This window comes from Rhincodon typus, chromosome 18 (genome assembly GCF_021869965.1).
Source record: "Rhincodon typus isolate 14 chromosome 18, sRhiTyp1.1, whole genome shotgun sequence".
Classification (NCBI taxonomy): domain Eukaryota; kingdom Metazoa; phylum Chordata; class Chondrichthyes; order Orectolobiformes; family Rhincodontidae; genus Rhincodon; species Rhincodon typus.
This window is the reverse complement of record NC_063349.1, coordinates 16,532,315-16,555,870: the sequence shown is the minus strand read 5'-3', so window position 1 is coordinate 16,555,870 and position 23,556 is coordinate 16,532,315. Positions and strand designations below refer to the sequence as shown.

The following is a 23,556-nucleotide window of genomic DNA, read 5'->3' as shown; positions in this document are numbered from 1 at the left end:
TTGGGCAGAGAGGTTGCAGGAAACATTTACATCACGTAAATGCCAGATAAAGACCATCTCCAACAAGTGAGAACCTTATCTTGCCTCCTTGATGTTCACTGGAATACGCGATTGCTAAATCCCCTACCATCAACATTCTGGTGTGTTATCATTAACCAGAAACCTAAATGGACCTGTAAATATACTGCTACAGAGCAGGTCAGAGACTAGGAATTCTGAAGTGTCACTTCCTAACTTCCCAAAGACTTTGCACGACTAACAGGGCACAAGTCAGGAGTGTGATGGGATACTCCCCATTTATCCGGTTCAACTCCAACAGCATTCAAGCAGCTCAGCACCATCCAGGATAAAGTAGCCTGTTTGACTGTCAGCCTATACAGCACCTTAAACATTCATTCCTTGAACCACTGATGCACAGTGGCAGCAATGTACACCATCTATCATACAGACTGCAGCCTCTTTTGATAGCACTTTTGAAAATCAATCAAGGACAGCAGATACATGGGAACACCACTACTTCCAAGTTCCCCTCCCAGACACACATCATGCTGACTTGAAACTACATCTTTGTTGCTCTACTGTTACTGGGTTAAAAACCTGAAACTTCCTTCCAAAAATTACTGTGGGGGCGTATCTATACGGAGTGGACTGTAGCAATTTAAGAAGAAAATTCACCTCTCATTCTGAAGGGCAATTAAGATAGGCAACAAATGCTAGCCCTGTGACTGATGCTGTCTTCCATGGAAACACACACAAACTACACAGGACAAATAGGCTTTTGAAAACTCAAACTGACACTTCACGGCCCAGGATGGCACAGGGATAACAGCCAGAGAACTCATCAGACACCATCGTTACAAGGTCTGCATCACTGTCTCTCCTTAAAGCATTGAACCATGGTGTAGAAATGTTTCCAAATATACAAACGCTTTCCAAAAATAATGTTACATGAATGGTGTGAAGTGATGGGATCTGCCAGGTCTTTGAAAAATGGAATACCATTAAATGTTGTTCAAGCGTTTCTCAGGCCAAAGATCAACTACCTCAAGATTTTACACTAAAGAGTGTGAAGACTGTATCTCTTTATTTTTCTGTCTGTTTGATTGTGGACTGAAATGGGAAAGGGACTGGTTTAAAAGCCAAGGATTGTTGAAGGATTACTGCATTTTTAAAAACATGCAGTTTACATACAAACTATGAGCAAGAATAAGCCATTCAGCCCCTCAAACCTGCTTTGCTATTTGATTAGGTTATAGCCAATCTTATTGTAACTCCAATCCCACATTTCCACCTAGCACTGGATATTTTTAAGATGGAGCTGAATAAATTGTTGGCAAGCAAAGCAGTGAAAAACTATCAAAGACTTTATGAAAAGATGTCAGAAGCAGTATTCCGAGGATGAACAACACCCAGAGAAAAGAAAATTCCTGTCCTTGAAAGTGTAACTATCATGACTGAACTCAAATAGTGGGCTTTTGTGTGTCCCCAGGAAGCTAGACACTGTATCAGAAATAACAAGATGTAGAGCTGGATGAACACAGCAGGCCAAGCAGCATCAGAAGAGCAGGAAGGCTGATGTTTTGGGTCTTGACCATTCTTCAGAAGTGCTGTATCGGGTTTTGAAATAATAAAACAACTAGCAGTTTCAGCATGAGGGGCTGCAGGCAATTAATTCAGATCAGTACAAAATTCAGTAATGATCTCAATTGCTTTCCCAGTTTAAAGTGTTAGTATCACTATCAGAATCTCTGCTTTAAAAAAAAAAATCAACAGGCTGAAGAATTAGAATTCTATTTCAGAACTGCCTTGACATTAACACGAATAGCTATTAATCTTGGGCATTTCAGTGATATTTCTAATAATAAATGTATACAATGTTAGCTCTTCCCTCTAACAGACTATGAATGTCTCAAATAGCACATCCACGCTGCAGAGTTGTGCAAGAGTTATGCATTCACCAAGGGCCCAAATATACAGCAGGTCGCAGGTTTAAACCCCAACTTGTGCTGAATTCACTGGCAGTAATGTTTCTACGTGACGGAGGGGAAGAGTTAGTCAGGTTGCCCACTTCTAACTGTCATCTGTTGACCTCTGTTGAAAATTGTACATCTGGTCCTCAGAGAAAGGGACCAGACCCAATTCCATTACAATCCCATCCCAGTTTGAATCCACCATCCAGAGCTGATATTCAAGCCCTGGGAATTTGAACACTTTTTTTTTTAAAAGAAAAGGTTGCTTATTTCAGAGGAACAATGGTCTAACAAAAATAAACAACGAGAAATGCTGAGGTGGGTGAGGGAGGGAGAATTATCAAGATACAGCACCAAGTAGCACAGTGCCCACTTTCCTGTTGGTGAACACCCTGTCAATACTGTGGCTGAGTATCAGGATTGTGTTAGCTCGCCAAGATTCTGCAAACTTTTCTTTACAGATCTTATTTAAGATCCTCTACTCTACTGCATACCACTGTACTTACAAAACTGCATACATATACAACCAATGAAATGTCAATCTTTATAAATGACACAAAGAGCATTGCATGATTTCTTTTTCAATACTCACCATGTTAAGAAAGCATATCAAGTATTTTGCCACAATGTAGTTGTGTTCTGGAAGTTTTTGTATTATTTGCTTGCATCGAGTTACTCGTAGACTGCTTTCAACACCTAGAAAGATTTTTTTTTAAAAAAGTGAACACATCAGTTAAAGCTCAAGTCAACTGTATGAACAAAGACAGCTGTGACATGCACGTTGCCAGTTGCTAACTGTATGTGCCCACTTGCACCACGAGAGAGGTGGTACTATTCCAGGAGGCTGCCGATTATCAACAGTAACCTGATGTGATAGCCTGAGCTACTGGATGCACTGGTGCTCAGATACATCATAAAAGGTGATCCTTTGCCTGTAGACCCTGTGTTGAGGTTCTGCCTCATTCATTCCAGCTGGTTGGGGGGAAGTATCTGGTGAGAAGGAAGCTGGTGGTGATGTGATACGTGTGTGAAGTTTCTCACAATCAGTTGTTAAGCAGCAGAAGCACTCTCTCTGTGACCATGGTTGGGACCACTTCAGTTTTACTGATAAAAGCTTTCCCAAGCTGGTCAGTGTCACAGGGAAAGCTTTTTGCCCTGAGACAGCAAGAACTGCACATGCTGGAGTCTGAGATAACACAGTGTGAAGCTGGAAAAACACAGCAGGCCAGGCAGCATCAGAGGAGCAGGAAAGTCAATGTTTCAGGTCGGGGCCCCTGCCTGACCTGCAGTGTTCTTCCAGCTCCACACTTTGCTCTATTTACTGTGTAGTTACCTCTATAACCTTTGAGAATGGTGAAACTGGAGGAAAAAGGTCAATCTTGGAACTTTAGAAGTGACAGTTAAAGCCATTCTTACTTAAATTATATAATTATCTTACTAACTTACCAACAGATCAAAGATTCCCACCCACTCACACCCCATATTGTCTCTAACAACCCAAGATTACCTCAGACTTTTAATCTTTGTGTACATAACACAGCTTTTACCCTCCACCCCCAGGCATTCTTCTTAACTGTACTTCTGGCATTCCCATTTGCTATTCAAACGCAATAATCACTCATATCAGCACAGAGACACATCTCTACGTGCACCATGTGAAAGAACAATTCTGTATTTACAGTGATGAAGCAAAGCAACTTGGGCATTTTTTAAAAATGAAAACAGTTTAACTGCTTTAATAACACAGATTTCCCGTTTACTGATCAGCATTAACAGATCTCATTATAACCCATTCGACAATGTTATTTTATAGTTAAAAAAAAAGTCAAAATTATCAACCAAATGTCTGCAGCTTTAAAATATTTAAATTAAAACAGGACCTTCACAACCAGCACCACAGACTATAGAGCCCTGGGGCCATCAATTTAATTACTGAGCAGTTTTTGAGGAGGTATCTTGCTGACATTTATTTAAGGAAATCGGGATGTGGGAGGATGCACTGAAACCAGAATCTTTTTTCAAGACAGTCGGTTTAGTGTTTTATTAAAGGGAGCATTCCATTCAATAACTAATGCAGAATGTAGCCTCTAGCTCCATAATTGTCTAATTTTCAGTCAAATATAAAAACAAAAGTCGATTTCCTGCCTGTAGAGTTCTGTTCTTTCTTTGTTTCTTCACTCTGTCTCTCCATATCGATGCCAGAATCCTTTCTGGTACGTCATTCAGTGAGCTGTCCTTTGTGTGAGCCACAACTGATAACTGATCAGCTAAAGGACCTCTGGGCATCATATCTGGACTTGTTGGGCCGAAGGGCCTGTTTCCACACTGTAGGGGTTCTATGGTTCTATGGTTCTAAACTGACATGTACAACTTTGGACAGGGATTACCTAGCTATGATCAAGACAAGTTTTCCTTCTGAATTCAGGGGCGTAGAATTCAAATATTACCGTCTCCTCTTCTCTCCCTCGAGAAGAGACTTTAGCTTTTCTTGGAAGAACTACGAACATCACCTTCAGATGGTCTGTATGCAGCGTACAACAACATTGTGTAGCTATAATTGACTGTAGCACCCCAGTTTATTCTCCACGTGTCCTAAAGGGAAGGCTTCACGCTGAGATACAATTAGGCACAGTCAGTCCTTCAGCGCTTCCCCTGACAATACTGGCAGTACGCAGACCCCGTTAGTCCTTCAGTACTTAGAGTTAGACAGTTTCAATGCCCCTCTAAGTAAGTTGACCGGTTTATGTTTGACGTGTAGAATGTGTACCAGCAGACTGAGAGGATATCAGCATCAAGGCTAGTCTGGGTCTCAACTGACAAGCCCATGCATAAATAACTGCTTCTCAAGGCGGCTACTAGATGGCAAACAGAAGCAAAAATCCCAACAAGTTTTGTTATCTTTAACCCACATTAGCAGCCTTGATTGAACAAACTACTAGTACAAAATATAGCACAGGGTGGAATTTAAAATGGGTCATTTCTGATTCGTACGGTTATACTAGGGAACCTCTACATCTTAAATCTGTTGAAATGTAATGAAACCAATCAGTGGTTAACACTGCTGCCTCACAGTGCGAGGGACCGGGTTCAATTCCACCCTTGGGTGACTGTCTGTGTGGGTTTCCTCCCACAGTCCAAAGATGTGCAGGCTAGGTGGACTGGCCATGCTAAATTACCCATAATGTTCAGGGATGTGTAGATTAGGGGGTTGGGGCTGGGTGGGATCCTCCGAGGGTCGGTGTGGACTTGTTGGGCCAAAGGGCCTGTTTCCCCACTGTAGGGATTCTATTCTATTCTATTTTAATACAGGTCAAAAAAACTGCTTCTGCAAGTATCAGCTACGTTTGAATCCAATCACAAATTATGGATTGAATGGCAATTGTTCCAAATTTGATGGAGGATGTAAAAATACTAACCTAATTCAACTCAAACAGCTTTGATCTTGGTTCAATACAAGCTGTTGATATCAGGCAAGGTGAAAGCTCATTAGTGGTGTCTATGAACCTACAAGATGTCCCTCAGCCCTTTCACAGAAACTAAGCAACCTACTGAGCCTTATTGTAATACCCATTCGTCATGTATTTATCTCTGCAATAGCAGATTCAGTTCATTTCACACTGCACCAGTAACATTGCTCCTCACTGCCTTATCCTTGCAGGTTACTAGGAAAACCATTAGTTCTTTTCAAGAGATAAATGAAAGCAGAAAACCTACACCAGCAATGGAAGATTTAATATATTGCCCCAAGTCCTGACTGTAAGATAATATTCTTGTTACATTTCAACTGATTAGAGTTAGCTCTAAACTCTAGTATCTACACAAGTCTGTAAATGATGAATGTCAGATCACACACATTTTGTGAACATTTAGCTCATAAGTTTTAATGAAAAACAAAATGTTTATTCTAAAGTTTTACTGTAAAAATGGGAAACTGATAAAACCAGCTCAGTCGATGAATAATCCATTCCTGAAGTTTGTAATGGAATCAGGGAGTCTGGACAAGTTGTCAAAATCTATTAGCAATAAAAATTATTCACATAGGTTGCAGAATCAAGGAGTTGTACTAAAGATAAAATAATTTGTTTGTATTTTTGTTCGAATCATCTGAAAGCATGTCACTTCAAGGAGGGAGTATATCCAGTTGGAGCCTTTTTACTTAATGAATCAGTGTGTTTGCTGTAAGCAAACATAAGCAAATAGTTTAGTCTGGGCTATGAGAGGGAAGAGCAGTTGGAAGATTTGCTCCAGCCTGCAACTCACTAAAGAAACCTTCATTGTTTGGGGGGGGTGGGGGGGGTGCATTGTGAACAGTCTACAGCCTGCTTGTGGAGCTGAAGAGGCTCAGTCATGAGGTGTTTTAAAAATATTGGAGAATCTCAAGCCAAAAAAGTGAATGGAAGGACTGCTGTATAATTTGTACCTCAAGGAAAATTACAGGAAATTCCAGAGGGGCTGTTACCTTTTGGGTTGGACCCAGAAAAATAAAACTTTAAGATTTCACAAGATAAGGAAACTCTTGGGGAAGCGTAAAGCTGAGCTTATGGTATCATTTTATAAAGTTATAGTGTGAAGTTAATGGTTTATTTTGTTTCAGTTCTCTTTATATAAACAACATTGCGTTTTGTGTTAAATACATGAAATCTGTAGTGTAGATCTGCTGGGTAATTGCTGTGTGTTCAGACTTCTTCTTCAAATAAGAGACCCCAGCAGGATTATAAAACACATGCACTCATGATGTTGCTCCATACCACAGGAATTGGAAGTTCCTAGAATATAAGGCAAGGTTGGATCTTTGAATTTGCCACACAATTGTGTAAATATTAAAAATAGGTAGATGATGGTATTGATACATACAGGATTCTGTTCACAAAACTAATGTGCTGTCACTAGTGGGTAGATTTTGATGTATATCAAGGATTTCCAGAAGGTGGTACTTTGAGAAATCACTGTGGAGTGCTGTGAGAGGATACAGAGAAACAATTATCTGTGGGAGGATTTTGTTTATTTTGTGTATGTTTGTAACAAACTTCTCAAAGTCCCGAAACTGTGGGAATGTTATATAAAGTAGTTCATTAAATCAGGATACACCGATGAGTATACAGAAATACAGGTAACACATCATACACAGCCCTCAGCTCTGCTCACCGTACAGTACACTGGGGCTTCAGTTGCCCAACAACTTTCCAACCAAACTGAACTCCGAACAGAGTCAGGTACTTTTTTGTCCCTCCCCAGTTGTGTGTGTATATTTGCCATGCTGCGGCCATGAAAAATCAACACATAGTTAAAGACAGATAACATTAAGAAAAACACCAAAATTATCAATGTTAGGGAGTATGGTAATGAATTTGTCACACCAGTACCAGTTAACATTGCTAGGGAGACAATTACTGAATCGGGATGCAAATCCCAGGCTATGAAGCAAAATGCTGACACAAGAAACAAAACAGGGTCTACATCAGAGACATAAATATGACAAAACATACACTGGAGTGGGATTCATTTGGACCAGAGCCAGTGAATATTGTTAACTGCAGTGTGTGTTAGGCAGTGAAGTCCTATCATTTAATCTGAACCCAAGAACTAGGAGCAGGTACTTGGGGCAGCATGATAGCTCAGTGGTTAGCACTGCTGCCACACAGTGCCAGGGACCCAGGTTTGATTCCACCCTCGGGCGACTGTGTGGAATTTGCACATTCTCCCCGTGTCTGCGTGGGTTTCCTCTGGGTGCTCCAGTTTCCTCCCACAGTCCAAAGATGTGCAGGTTAGGTGGATTGGCCATGCTAAATTGCCCGTAGTGTTGAGGGAGGTGTAGATTAGGTGGGGGATGGGTCTGGCTGGGTGCTCTGATGGTTGGTGTGGACTTGTTGGGCCAAAGTGTTTCCGCACTGTAGGGATTCTATGATATGATGATAGTATTTTTTTTAGATGGGAGGGTTTACTGCCCAGGCAAATTACAAAGGATTAACCCTCTTTCCCACCTCACACTCTTGTCCGTCATGCTGTCCATGACGGATTAGCCTCCTGGAGTGGGCCTCCTCTTGCTGCAGGTAAATAACCATTGGGCAGAATAGGGCACTTAATGGCTTCAAATTGGACAACGGTGCCCCACAGCCCGATGCCATTCCTCCACTGCTTTGGCTGGAAGGCTGGTCAAAGTGGGCAGGTCACACACATTACATTTCATGAACCCTCACCCCACCTTCAAACCCATCAACACAGGACCCTCTTTGAACTAACCAGAGCATAGGAGACTTCAGGAAGCAGATTATGTTTGCTTAGAAAACAAAAGGATATGGCGCCATTGCAGGGCAACTATTTTGATAATGTACCCAGAGGAAAGGGAAGGGACAAAATGTAGAGAAATTTAAAGAGAGCAGCAAATAAAGGGGGGGGGGGGGGTAAAGGTTATAAAAAGGTAAAATTCACAGCCCTTTACTTAAATATGCATAGTACTTGGAACAACATGACAAAGATTAGTGGGAAACCAGTGGTTTGGGAAAGTTTTAAAAGCTAACAAAAGATGACCAAATATAGAAGCAGAAAATTAAATCTGAAAGGCAAACTAGCAAATAACGTAAAAACAGAGAGTATGAGCTTCTTTAAATCTATTAAAAAGGAAGAGCGAGGCCGAAGCGAACATAGGCACCTTAGAGAACTAGGCTGGGGAAATGATAAATGAGGAAACCAGGAAACAGCAGAGGAGTTGAATAAATACTTTGCAATAATCTTTATGGTAAAGAACACGTAATAACATTCCAAAAATACAAAATTAAGGGGTTAAAGTGGAGGGTGGAGGTGAGAAGACAGAATAAGCACAATACCTAACACGAGGGAGAAAAGGACTGGGGAAACTAATAGGGCTAAAAGCTGATAGGCCTTCAAAACCTGATGGGCTGTATCCTAGGATTTTAGAAGGAAGTCGCTTCAGTGATTGTGGGCACACTGGTTGTAAGTATTCTTTCAAGAAATCCCGGGGGAACTGAAAATGGACAAAGTATCACTCTTATTCAAAAAGGAAGGGAAATTAAAAAAAAAAAGCAGTAACTACAGGCCAGTTAGCTTAACACGTGTCACTGGGAGAAGAGTCTATTATAAATAATATAATAGCAGAGCATTTAGAAATATGTAATACTATCAAACAGAGTCAGCGTGGATACGTGAAAGGGAAATATGCCTGAAAAACTCATCAGAATTCTCGGAGAAGGTAACAGGCAGGGTAGATAATGGGGAACCAATAAGTGTAATGTATTTGGATTTTCAAAAGGCATTAAAAAGATCCCATAGCATTGGGAGTAATATATTAGCACAAATTGAGGACTGGTTAACTAATAGAAGAGAGTTGGGATAAAGGAGACAATTTCAGCTAGCAACTTATAACTAGTGGCGTAACACACGCATCAGTGTTGGAGCTACAATTATTTCAAATACATATTAATGACTTGGATGAGGAAAGTGAACGTACAATCACTGCATTTGCAGATGGCACAAAGATAGATGAGAAGGCAGGCAGTGAGACAAAAAGTCTATTGATGGGTTAAGTGAGCAAAAACATGGTAGTTGGAACATAACCTGGGAAAATGTGAAGTTATGCACTTGGCAGGAAGAATAGAAGAGCTGAATATGATTTATACGGGGAAAGATTGTGGAAAGCTGCAGCACAGAGGGATTCAGGTGGGGGGGGTGGGTTCCTCCTTCATGAATCACAAGAAGTTATCCAAGTTCATCAGGTAATAGGGAAGGTAAATAGAATATTGGCCTTTATTTCAAAGGGAATGGAATAACAAAATAGGGAGGTTTTACAAAAACAATACAAGGCACTAGTCAAACAATAGCTCGAATACTGTGAATGTTTTGGACTCCTTATCTAAGGAAAGATATATTGGCATCGGAGGCAGTCCAGAGAAGGTTCACTAAGCTGCTACCAGGTATTGAAGGATTTTCTGATGAGGAGAGGTTGAGTAGGTTGGAATTTAGAAAAATGAGAGGAAACCTCATAGAAACATCCAAGGTTCTGAGGGGATTTGACAGGATAGATGCAGAAAGGTTGATTCTCCTTGTCTAAGAGTCTAAGATCAGAAGGATAACCTCAGAGTAAGGGATTACCAATTTATGACAGAGATAAAGAGGAGTTTCTTCTCTCAGACGTAATGAATCAGTGGAATTCTTTACTACAAAGTGCTGTCAACATTGGGTTACGTATATTCAAGGCTGAGACATACAGATTTTTAACCATTAAGGGAATTAAGGATTATTTAAATAAAAGCAGGAAAGTGGAGTTGTGGATCATCAGATCAGACATGATCTATCTAAACAGCAGTGCAGTAAAGAAGAGTGTTCTTCCGCTCCTATGTCTTCTGAACCGTAACATTCCAGTCCATCTCTTGTACATAGACACTTGTATTAAAGCACAAAGTAAACAAGGACAAATTGTCACTGTTTATTAAACAGAGCAGGCCCAGATTGTCTACGAGTGAGGCAGTTTTGTGCACCCACTGCTACTGACAACAAAATTGTTATGAATCCAAGGTTTTGTAAGATGATGATGTTCTCAACAGTTTGCCAAATTCAAAATAAAATGCATAAATGGAAAAAAATTGTGTTATCAGCTGTGAACTTACACTAGCAAAGCTTGGTTACCACAGAAACAGGAGACCCAGGATGAGAGACTTACCGAAAGCAAAGTGCAAAACATATGCAGCTAAAAGGAAAGGCAGGAACAGCCAGGCTAACTCTGGGCAGACACGGAGTCTCTGATATTTATGACAGAGGGAGAACATGAGAGAGAGAGAGAGACAGACAGACAGACAGACAGACAGAGAGTGAGCATGAGAGACAGATAGAGAATGAGAAATGGTTACAGCTAGTGGGGTTGGCAGTAGAAGAAGGCCAGGAATTCTTGGTGAGCTGTGAGACTGAATGTAGAATGGAGGATGGTGTCTAGTGGAAGAGATGCATCCTGTAGCAATCTAAAATCCCTGGAAGATTTAGTCTGATAAAGGCAGGGGGAGAAATCATAGTGGCAGCCCTTACTTCTGGTATTTGGTTTGGAAATTCTCCAAAAATGTAGGCATTGCTTTTTGACAGTACCTTACTATTACAACTGAGTTAAACAGCAAGACCTGAACTCTTTAGAATCTGGGAGTGGGCTGTTTCCTATGAAGAGTGTAATCCAGTGAAGTGTGTGTTGTGACATTTATGTATGTCACATGAGGCTATTGGTAAGGGCCACCATTTCAATAACAGAAGGTGCTGCAAAAACTCAGCAGGTCTGGCAACGTGTGGGGAGGGAAAACCAAAGTTAAATGTTTTGAGTCCAGTGTTCTAATGAAGGGTCACAGAGCTTGAATGTTAATTCTGCTTTTTTCTCCCCAGATGTTGCCAGACCTGAATTTCTCCAGCAATTTCTATTTTTGTTTCAGATTTCCAGAATCTGTGGTTCTCTTTTTTTCACCATTTCTACAGTTTAGAGTTTTGGTTGCTTACTAGTAGGGTTTGGTCGACATTGCTTTTAATTCGTCTGTTACAATAAATGTCTTAAAAACCTGAAACCTTGCCATCTGACTCCTTCGAATTGGTCAATGGAAATTCAATTTTTTAAAAAAATGTTATTGATCTCTATAGAAGTTGTAACATTATGGCTCAGGAAGCCTCAGACCTTTTGAAAAGAGTTATATAGTCAGGTTGACTTCAGGTAGAGTACCTAACAGTGTCTGCAACTATTGATGAGGTAAGCACAGTGAATGCTGCTGTTCCCAATGTAATGTGAGTGCACTGTAGTACACACAAGCAAGGCACTCACTGTCAATAGCATCTTGACCAACTTGAAGGAGGTGCTGCAAAATACTGAGAGGATGGTAAACTTTATAATCGCTTGATCGTTGAATTCCAGAATTTACTCTATTAAATGAGGTGTGAAGTGAACACATCAATTTAACACCTCACACAGAGGTTCAATGGCTTTTCCATAGCATGTGACTTTGAACTTTGCTTCAGGGTGAACTGATGCCTTACTGACTGCCCACTCCTCCTCTGTGTATTACATGTTTTGGTGTCTACAATAGATCATTTGGCACAGCCAGCTCTTGCTTGAATGAGTTATATCTCGCACACCAAAGGTTGAGAGTAACCAGTTCCACAGTCTGGAACCCCTGAGCTTGCCATCGTGGAAGAAAGCAACACAGGCAACGTTCTCCAAGGTGACTGAATTCCTGACAATAAACAGAGCACACATTTACAGAAGAGCATCACTGAACTGGTGAGGCAATAACATAATTATTTCTCCTCCACAGGGGGCGTTGGATCTGCTATCTTTTCACTAATTTGTCTGCAGTATCAACGTCACAGGTCTCACGAATAAGAGAACCTCCTGGACATCTCATGGTTGAGAAAAAAAAAAGTTGGCGGAGCTTCGGGTCTAAATGTAAGCAAAATTCCCTGAATTAATAGACAGTGCTACAAAAGCATCGATACTGTTAATATACAACTCGCCCTCAAAAAAATGTGTATTTTCACCAATCTCTAGAATTCAAAGTTATTAGAATCTTCATGCAGGAAGTAATTTAGGCTCATTAGCACCCTAAACATTACATATCTTTGCTCAAAGCCAGAATGTGGTGACTCTTTGTGAACTCTCCTAAGCAGCTCACCCCCTCACATATTATAATCGTTCTCCCCGGTGTACTTAGGTATGATTTGTCTGGTTAGCACACAATACAATACTGTTTCTGTATGTCAGTACATGTGACAATACTAAATCAAATCAAATAAACAACCACATCTGTGACATGAGATTACATCACCATGTAGCATGGACAGATTTCTACACTGGCTTCACATTACATCAACAAACCAAAAGCTGGAGGTAAAATTAAACAACTCTGGTTACACAACAGAATCATGCGACAGAGCTTCCAGACAGACGGCTGCACTATATTTACAAACATTGATCAGATGGAGCAAAAAGAACACCCCAGTTTCAGATTGTGCACTTGAATTAAGGCGTAAAGTGGAGAGAAGAAAACTTTAGCTTACTTCCAATGCTTTGGACCTGGTCATAAATCTGAGAGGTTAGAAGTGGTTGCGGAAGCTCGCGGAAGAAAGTTTTCAAGATGACCGCTGGAATATGCTCATCTCTATACTCCTCAAATTTAATCGGTTTTCCTGGAAAAGAAGCAATTGATGATGCTGTGAAAAGATTAGAGTGACAGAAGACTTCCAGCAGAAGTTTTACATATAGTGCGCTCTTTGTATTTTGCCATTCCTAATTACTTTTTGTGTTTACCTATCTGTTCTTACCATATATACTTAACTTTTGGTTTCTGTTGCGCAGATGCTGACTTGTTGTGTTCTCCTGACTATAATCTCAAATACACTGCAATCTTACTGGAGGGAGTTGGCCACTCTCTTGTATCATCAGCAATGCTGCTTAATCTGTGAGCATCCTCACCCGAAATATGTTAATCCACCCAGCATTGCTGCCTCTCTCCTTCTTCTATCTCCATCCTTGAAGCACCATCACCACCCCACTGTCCATTCCCTTTGGTTCCTCATCAGTGCCCACTCCTACCCAATGCTGGGCATCCAGGTGTTCTGTACATCTGCTCGAGTTAATCCATACCTAACAAAACCCTCAGTGCTCATTCCTCAACAGAAACTCTCATCACCATTCCCTAATCCCACACCCTGCCATTCTACTGTTTTTTCCACCCGATTCCAGTCCTATCACACTCTGGCTTCTATCATCAAACATTAGAACCACTGACCTAGATGCCACAATTCTTCACCTCCTCCCAACCATGACTCCTTCCCCCAGTGCTCATACCTTTTGCTACCCCCGCTGCAATACTCCCAGATCCGAGTGTCCCAAGCACCAGTTTTGTTATTCCTGTAGTGGAATGCACATTCCTTTCCACCACTCCCTGTTATCACTTCACATCCAAAATGTGAAACTTTACATTTCCATATTTTTATAACGGCTTTGATCGCGGTCACCCTCTACGCTCACTTTTTCCACCACTCCCCATGCCTCAGTTGTGTTGCTTCCTGCTGTTTCCGAACTTATTGCTCCAACCCTCAACACTCATCCTTTCCCATTATATTTTTAATCACTGTCAATTAGTGGGAAGTTAGGAATTGCTAGATGATAATAATACACCATCTGGTTTGTCCATCCCTCAAGAATTATGAACTTGTGCAAGGGAGTAGACCAAATTCAAACTTGTTCAATCAATTCAATATCCTCACATGCAAATGTGATGGTTTAATAGATCACAATTCTTTGACCTTGCTGATTTGGCCTTGAAACTCCATTTGAAGAACTGCTCTGACATGGACAGCCACACTGCCTGCTCCTGTTTTGGTCAATCAGCCTTGGATCCTGGGTCATGTTGCCTTTGACTCCATCTACCCGTCAGTACTTATTCATTGGCACAGCAGCAGCTTTTCACCAGCAGCTAGCTTCACCAAGCTAGATATGTCCCTGGGTTTTTCCCTGAGCTCTAACCTTGTTGAGTTGTATAAAGCAGATGTTGCCTGTGGGTTTTTCAACCCGTACTCTTTCAGGTGTACTAAAGTATTAATGCTCACAAGCTTCTTCCCAGGCCCTCAGAGCTTCTACCAACAGAGAACCAGCACTTGTTCCGAGTCCTGACTACACAGAGCTAGTCAACCGTTCCCGCCTTCTTCCTTGCAGGACGACTAAAATCCAGCATTCCAAACCCAGGATTCTGCCTCATTTCTGTCTAGCTGTGCCCCTGGAACTGCTTTTCAGTGACCTCTGAACTGCACCAAGTGACCTATTGAAAGTCTTCCTAAAAGCCCCTCCCTAACTGCTCTAGGAACTGGTACAATCTCAGCTGATGTTATCATTGGACAAGTCTGTTCTCAGACTGAAACCTGGCTTGATAGATCATTTTCTTAAAGTTAATGTAGCGGGATGGTCTTTTGGCAGATTTGGTTTTAACAATAAAACAGATGTTTCTCACAGGAAAGAAGGTAAGCTAAAACAAATCAAACTATTTATATATGACACAATTCAAAAGATTTTGAAACACACAGCAACTATCCCAACTCCATTCCGCTACAGTACTCAACTACCAATGAGAAATCCCATCTCTATCACATCCACATGTTTGATTTACCGGTTTCTTTAGTTCCTGGTCTTGAGAATTTGATAGCCTTTGTCTTGATTATTTACACAGCCGAGTTTAAACTTCGTTAGATTCAAATAACCTTTTCATGTTTCCAACCAAAAACTTTTCTACTCAAAATGATGAAACTAAAAGCGTTACACCGATATAACTGATCTCCTAACTGACTCCCTTCTCCAGAAAAAACCATTGTTACATTTGATTCCAGCCAGGTTTTCTGTGAATTGCTTCAAACTATAGATTTTATTCCCGAGAAGGCAAATATAAATTAGTGATTCGTCTAAACCAAAAGTGAGCTAATGGTTTTCAAGGTTTGTTCCCTCTGATTGTAAACAACACAAACTATCTATTATCACTCCAGAAGGGTTCTGGTCAGCTGCTTGAGGACACATACTAGTTTAAAATCATGATTTCAAAAAGATTGACAAGTTAATTATTCAACTTCTTCTCACACAGAGAGCAAAACCCACATGCCACGAGTTCAAAATCCAAACTATAAAATAAACAATATTAATACTTAACTCACACACCTTACATCACACAACTGCGTTCTGTAAATTTTACATTCTCACAGAATGCTGGAAATGGATTACATGTGGATTATTTATTAAATGTTAAATTTCAATATTTAAAGCTGAAGTCTAAATCAACTTTTTTTTGAGGTATTACAATTCCATGTCCCAGTGTCTTTAATTCAACTCAGTTTCTGAGTGATTGGCATCCAAGCTAGCTCTTCCAATGTTTATAGACATGAGTCCTCTTGTTATCCTGCTCAGATGCTGAAAACGTAACTTATGTCTGATTTAGCTGAAAGGGGTTAAGAAGGAAATGTTCAAATTTATTTGCATAAAAATTACTTAGGAACCAGTCCACTCTGTCCAGTCATCCAGAACATCATCTAACTGTGCACCAGTATAAAAGCATGTTTTAATGTTGTTGCTACATGGAGAATCAAATCAATATTCCACACCTGTGAAATCCCTCATCACCTGTATGTGAATACAGCTCCAATAGATAATGAACTGAAAAAATTACCGTGCAAAGTTACAACCAGCCCTAGTAAACTACCAAATACATACATCGAACAGAAAAGGAAGGTCACAGAACGCTCAGCATTCCACATCTTATTTATTTCTCTTCCAGTATTGTAAACTAATGCTTTGATAATTACAGTGACACAGATGGCCAGCTGGACACTTACCCAGATTATATTGTTTCTGGATTTCCTTGATGACCTGGATATTGGCTGATCGTCTGAATAAACCTTCAGTTTTAAGTGCTGTAAATAAAATATTAAAAGTTTTCAGCAAGTTGTGCTCTCTTACAGTGACAATGTTACTACATTCTAGATCTGCTAAATACATTTAAAAAAAGATAAATATGGTGGTGTTCTTCAAAATCCTCCTACTGGTCAACAGCCTGACATGTATGGTTAACGTGATGATGGAAGTACAATTTTTGATGAATTCATGAAAATGAGCAAGACATCATGCAATATCTTCCCAATTTGTACAACTACTAGTACATAGTAGCCATGTTGCATATTGTGTCAACAGACATAAGAAGAGTTTGGTTAAATTTGATGTTCCTTCAAATTGAGAATGATTGGTACAGTCGTGGGATTAGACAGCCTAAGTATCAACCATGGCAAACAGTTTAAAAAAAAAAGTGTTAAAACATATTTTAAACCCCAAGTTTGAGCGAGATTATAGCCCTGAACAGCAGTAACATCAGCACTACACTTGTCAGCCATTACCCATGGTGCTTTTCCTGGAAATCATGAAACATCTGTTATTCACAATTTACTGCAGCATTTCTTACTCACTTGGGGAAGTTGAACAGAAGACTTTCAACAAGACTGCGAAATGAGGAACTGAGAGAGAAAAAGTCAGAGCGAAAGGTGATCTCAGGTCGTATATTTTTTTGCCTTTAAGTAACTCACTTTGCAATCATATTAAAGGACGATGCCTGGAAGTTTTGGCCCGCAAGTTGAAGGTACACAGTGTTGAAAGATGTATGAAGTAGAGGGTGAGGGTGAGGGTGTGAGTGTGTGGTGGGGAAGAATGATCAGAAACACCAAGATCTAACTACCTTTAAGCAACTGTCAATAAGTAGCCATAAATTCCAGGAAAATAATGTGCAATGCAATTCTGAACCCATTCTAAGCACCGAGATTAAAAAAACCTGTCCTTGACATCGACCCAGAGAACAACAGTTTGCAGGTTGTAAATGGTTATCTGTATTTCCTCCACAGATGGCATTCACAGTTTTGTTTCTAAACCAAATCCAGGTTCTACTTGAGACAACAAGGTGCAGGGCTGGATGAACACAGCAGGCCAAGCAGCATCATAGGAGCAGAGAGGCTCTACTTGAATAGGATCCCAGCACTCTCACTGAATTCAGGCAGTCTCTAGGCAAACACAGTAGAGCATTCCAGGAAATACAGTAGTGGATGAGCTAGTGTTAGGGGCAGCACATCTATTTATAATGTCCCTACCAACCCAATCGTGCTGCCTAGCTCAGGTAATAATTGGCCCCTATCAGTAAACTTGTCAAACAATGAAGAAAGATTAGGCTAACTTCAAAAACTTCCAGACAAATCATACATAAATGATTAGGTGACGTCAAACAATGATTTGAAAGCAAAATGCCCCTCAACAAGAAGGAAAAACAAAGGTAATAAATTACACAGGTCTGAGGTGTTAAAAGTTAATTAGCATCAACAAAAGGCATATTGAATGTTTATTTTGATGCTTGAAAAGGATATCCAATCAAAGTTCAGGAGAATAATCACCATAATAATGTTGAAAAAAATGAAGGCTAGAAAGGTCTGCAGCAACAGCAAGACAGGAACACCCAGAGTATAAGCTTTCTCCTGTTTCCTAACAAAGGAGGATTACAGACTTGATAGAAGGCACTCAACCTGGTGGGGGGGCTACATAATAATGGGCTTGAGGTTCGTTGAGAACTAAGTAATATTGACACAAAATTAACCTTGGTATAGAGTAGGACGTTCAGCTCCTTGATCTTACCTCCATTATTCTAGATCACAGCTGATCACCTACCCACATTTTCCCAATTAATCTCCATATCCTTCAGTGTCATTAATATCGAGAAATCTACCGATTTCTTTGGTTTTATACATACTCCATACTGAGATTCCACAGCCCTCTGGACCAGCCAATTCTAAATTTTAAATACCCTCAGAGTGAGAAATTCCTCAATTTGGTCCCAAATGGCCCGCCCCTTGTTTGCAGTCTGCAGGCCCTGGATCTAGAGCGCACTTGGAAACATGCCATCTACATCCAGCCTGTGGTCCCAAGGAGGTACATTGGACTCGAAACGCTAACTGTTTCACATTGCACAGATGCTGCCAGATCTGCTGTGTTTGTGCAGCACCAGCTGTTTCTATTCCACCCTATCACACCAAGAATTTTGTTCATTTCGATGAGGTCAGCCCTTGTTCTTCAAAAGTCCAGGGAACAAAGACTCAGTCTTCTCAGTTATTCCTCCTAAAACAATCCCAGCAATTAGTCTGATGAAAACCAAAAGAACTGCGGATGCTTTAAATCAGGAACAAAAACAAAGTTGCTGGAAAAGCTCAGCAGGTCTGGCAGCATCTGTGAAGGAGAAAACAGAGTTAACGTTTCGGGTCCAGTGACCCTTCCTCAGAATTAGTCTGATGAGCCTCTCTGGTGAACTCCCTCCATGGCAAGTAGATCTTTTCTTAAATAAGGAGACCAACACTGTACAAACATTTCTGAAGAAGGGTCTTGGCCCGAAACGTCAGCCTTCCTGCTCCTCTGATGCTGCTTGGCCTGCTGTGTTCATCCAGCTCTACACCTTGTTATCTCACTGTACAAACTACTCCAGCTGTAGTCTCACCAAGGCACCATGCAATTAACGCATGACAGCTTCCCTTGAAATGGTTGAGAAATAAAATGAACTATCTTGGTGCAGCTAAAACGATGGACAGCAACACAATTTCCATGTGAGGAAATAATAAGGAGTGGGTGCAAGAAGTTGATAAACTAAGGACAAAAGGTGGAGGAATGACACAACGTAGTAGCTGGTCAGACATAGAAAAGAGATTAAAGTAAATGTTTTCAAATTCAAACTCTTGGAGAGGGGTAAGGCTTCAAAGACAAAGACAATCACAATAAAAGGCAACACTTTTAACATTGTTAATACAGTTAATAAAGAGAAACAAGGCAGAAAACGTACCTTTCTGCTTCAGGAACTGTACAGTCTGTCTCACTACCAGAGGAATGAGATCTCCATTTCCTTTGTCCCGGAGACTGGTATTTTAAAGAAGTAACACAGGCACATCCGTCAAGATTAGTTGCATGGAAATCGCCTTTCGTAACATAGCTTAGATTTTTAAACAAAGTGTTTGTGGAAAGTTTAAATTTAGAAGAATTTGGATTCAGGTAGCATCATAGTACATCGTCCCAAGGCATTTCACAGTAGGTTAGTTGGACCACAAGCCAATGAAGGAGACATTTGGTGAACAAAACCTTGGTGATGAAGCTGGTTCTGCCCCAGCATAAAGGGAGGGAGGTCTGCAAAGAGAACCACTTAATCCATTTATTACCCATCCCTAATTGCCACTGAGACAATGGTGCTGAGCTGCCTCCTTGAACTACTCCAGGTTGTGTGGTGAAGAAACTGTTAAGTGGCAAGTACACAGCTAAAGGCTGAGACAGCTTATAATGCAGACATCTTGGGGCAAAAGAAATGAGGAATGCACAAGGCGTCAGAACTGGAGGGGTGAAGAGCTTGTGGATGGTTGAAGACTCAATGAGAAGAACAAGATAATATAATAGAGGTGGAAGAAAGCAGCCTTAGCAATGGGCACGATTAAAGTTAACTTCACATTAAATAGCCTGCTTCACTTTAGGCAGTGAACTGGGAGTTTCCTGGAATCAGTAGTGACATAATGGATCTAAAGGTAATAGTTTTGGCTTTCTCACAATGTTTAATTGCAGGAAATTTTGACTCATCTAAAGGCTTGATTTCAGACAAGCAGTCTGCCAGATGCACAGGAGTTAACAGATGTGGTGCTAAGGGTTATGCCAAGGACACTTGGCTGTTCATGGAACCTTTCGAATTCTGTTGCAAAGGGTAGTTGACAGACGAAGAGTCAAGGTGGCCAAAGACAGGCCCTTGAGGGGGGCACCTGGAAGTAAAAGATGCAGGAACAGGCAGATGATGAAAACTGAAATCCACTAATGAATCTGGAACTAAAAACTAATTCACGAAAGTACTTTAGGGAAGGAAAATTGCAGTCCACACCCGGTCTGATCTTAAATGACCCAGCAATGCGCGTGACTCCTTTAACAGTCCTCTGAAATGACCTTGCAACCTACCTGCTACAAAAGCTTTGTAAAGAAGCTCTTGCTGCAATTAAATATGCATGTCCTGAAAGTGTAACATCAAGTTTGGTTTGGGCTTTTATTTTACATTTCACTATTTGAACTACTGCTCCAACAATAGATCTGACATAACAGATGCCCAAATGTTAAAGAGCTTTAAATAACTTTAAAAGATTCAGACATCATCCACCCTAGGAATTCGAGAAAACCTTCTTTCTATAAACATCTGTCACACTGCGCTGAATATACCACAGGAATGGAGAAAAATGAATAGAATAAGACTACAGTGTTTGATAAAGTGACTCTAAACTTGGTATAATTGAATGAGATGAAAATGTGAAATGCATGTAACCTGACCCTGAACGTGGCAAACACCCACTTGCTACCATTTTATGGTGAAGGATAACCAGCAGCTTGGGGACTTCCACCATGTAGATATTTAACACACGCTCAAACTGGGCAAGTGCAACTGTGACACCAATTTGGAATCAACTGCTGCTGCAGGTTAGAAAACTCATTGAAATAGATGGGAGCTACTTGTTTCCACGGCTAAAGTGGGTTTTCAAGAGCAACAGGCATGTTTCACCTCTGCAGCCTTCAGCATTCCCCTGCCTTTCCAAACAAAAAGAAACTTCCCTGCCTCAGCTCCTAGTCCCCTGATCATGGGCTTCTTCCCAACCAGGTAGGCAGATCTACACAACAGGCTCTGCCATCCTTAGATCCTCCAGGTCAACACAATCTCCATCTCCACCTCCATAAAGATTAGGGTCTCGGAATCTCGAAGAGTGGCAAGTGCAGAACAGCAATCATTTTCGTTAATTTAATTTGATTATATTGGAATCATATTCTTTCAGAATTGGCCAGCAGTTTTGTATTTCGGCAATCAACTTGGCAACGCACCCAAGTTTTCCACATAGGAAACAAGGTCTTAACATAACATTGTAAAGTTAATCACGGTAAAAGCAGGAATGAAACAAATGAAAACTTACTATTGCAGACTGACTCCGAATTGTTGCTGGGGAAGCGGAGGTCGAGGTGGGGGTGTCTTTGCTGGTTGAGGTGGTCCTCCCTTTTGAGATGCTCTTAGGTTTTCATCATACCTGATAGAAAGATACAGTCAGGAATAATTATTACTGCACCACAATCTTTCCTTCAAATCCCCATTATAACACTTGTTGAGAGGAAGATACACAGTGAATTTTATTCAGTGCCATCCTGTGATTTCAACTAACAGGAACTATACCTCCATGTTGTACAGCAGCCATTCTCCTTCTATGGGGATGGGGAGCTCCAACTTCACTGTACACCTGGAGACTTAAAATGATTTCTGAAAATTGCTCCAAATTTAAAGTCAGCGAATTCAGGCACACCTTGCTGTGCCTGGCTAACAAATTAGAAAAAAAAAACTGTTCACCACATTTTCATTCAAAGCTTTTCATAAAGCTTCAAAGCTTCTATTAGATCTCCCTTTACGTGCCTAGCTTTTGTGAAAATGTCCAAGTCTTTCACAGCTTTGCTTGTAACTACAATTGCTCTATCACATTACCACCTCAATGAATTTTTACATAAAATAACATTGCTTTTGCATGTACAGAACAACTAATGCTCTCAATCAGTTCTGTTCAATGTATTTTATAAATTCAACATCATTTTCAATTTCTTGTATTTAACGTTCCCGAGGAGGCTGATTTACTTTTGTGTTAACCTTAATTTGCAGTCAGTAGCAGTGGTGCAAAAAAAAAAGATAGAGAAGAAAAAAAAGTTAAAGCAAAAAAAGACAGAAGAAAGGGAAAAGAGACAGAAGAACAAAGAATAAAGGGAGACAAAGAAAGAATCAGAAAAATCCACCATGAGCTCAAACAAAATATTTCCTAATGCAAGTAAAGGGGCCATTTAGCTGGCAGAACAACTCCACACATCTCACATCTCCTCACAGTGCTGGGAAAAATGCATCTAGAAGCTAAAGCCAGCAGGTTGATTTTATCACATTATACTCTTGCACACACTTCAAAAATTTAACTCACACCTCTTTTCCAAATTGTTAAAACAAACAATTCAACTAATGCAAATATAATCAACTTAACCTTCTGCAAAAAATAAACAAAAGTGCAATATTATACCTACATCAACTAGCAGAGCTTCAATTATACACAGGATAGCTTCTATGGTCATCTTGAAAACACTCCAAGTTATACAAAAACAAATATTTCAACAGCCATCTCAATGTAAACTGGGAACAGATTTTCTTCATGCGCTGTGAGTAATGGCTGCTCAGTTCAATGGTTCACACTAATGATAAAGCTTTCATCATTCCAAATCTAGTACCATTCACAGCAAGTATAGTGTTTTTGTGTATACAGCAAATTATTGCCTTTTTCTTCTCTTCCTAAAAGGTACAGTAAAAGTAGCAATAAATCTGATGCAAGTCCAGCAGATAGATTTTATTGGCTCATGTCATATCACACAACAGAATTTATCACTTTATTAAAAGTATTCCCACATACTATGAAATGTTTATAGTTATCCGTTCAAATGCCACTCAGTAGTTACTATATTGTGTTTAGTTTTGATAGCCTCAAGGTAGAATATGTAGGAAACAGAGATCTTTAGGAACAAAGTTAAATCAAATCATTGTATATAAATGGTTTTACAATAGCTTAGCATCAAAAAAAGGGAGAACAGCCTATCATACAAGCATACAACACAGAAGCTCATTCCCAATATTGTGACTGCCAATTATTTGAAAGCGTTTGCCAGTTTATTCTACTCCATTTGTCTTTCTTCACAGGCTTGCAATTTCATTTCCTTCAAAAGTATATTTCATTTTGATAGTTACTTGTATTTTTCCACCATCCTTGAGCACAGTGCATTTGTAATGGGTCACAAAAAATTGCTCAAAAGGACCCCTTGTTATTTCTATTAAATCTTTACTCTCTGGTTACTTGAGTAGGCAAATGCATTGCTGATGACGTAAACTGTGGATAAATGTGAGGTTATCCACTTCAGGAGTTAAAACAGGACAGCAGATTATTATCTGAATGTCAATAGATTGGGAAAGGG

At 40.2% G+C, this 23,556-nt stretch overlaps 1 protein-coding gene across 1 annotated transcript in view; it reads right to left on the bottom strand.

Annotated features, from left to right (window-relative positions):
* The window catches only part of LOC109933000 (rho GTPase-activating protein 8), a 70,216-nt gene that overhangs the window by 2,005 nt on the left and 44,655 nt on the right, over positions 1 to 23,556 (bottom strand). The window contains exons 8-12 of the mRNA XM_020532040.2: positions 21,486 to 21,596; positions 19,346 to 19,419; positions 16,323 to 16,400; positions 13,005 to 13,133; positions 2,563 to 2,666 (exon numbers count right to left, since the gene is read on the bottom strand). Of these exons, the coding sequence (XP_020387629.1) occupies positions 2,563 to 2,666; positions 13,005 to 13,133; positions 16,323 to 16,400; positions 19,346 to 19,419; positions 21,486 to 21,596 (496 nt within the window). The remainder of the gene's footprint in view (positions 1 to 2,562; positions 2,667 to 13,004; positions 13,134 to 16,322; positions 16,401 to 19,345; positions 19,420 to 21,485; positions 21,597 to 23,556) is intronic.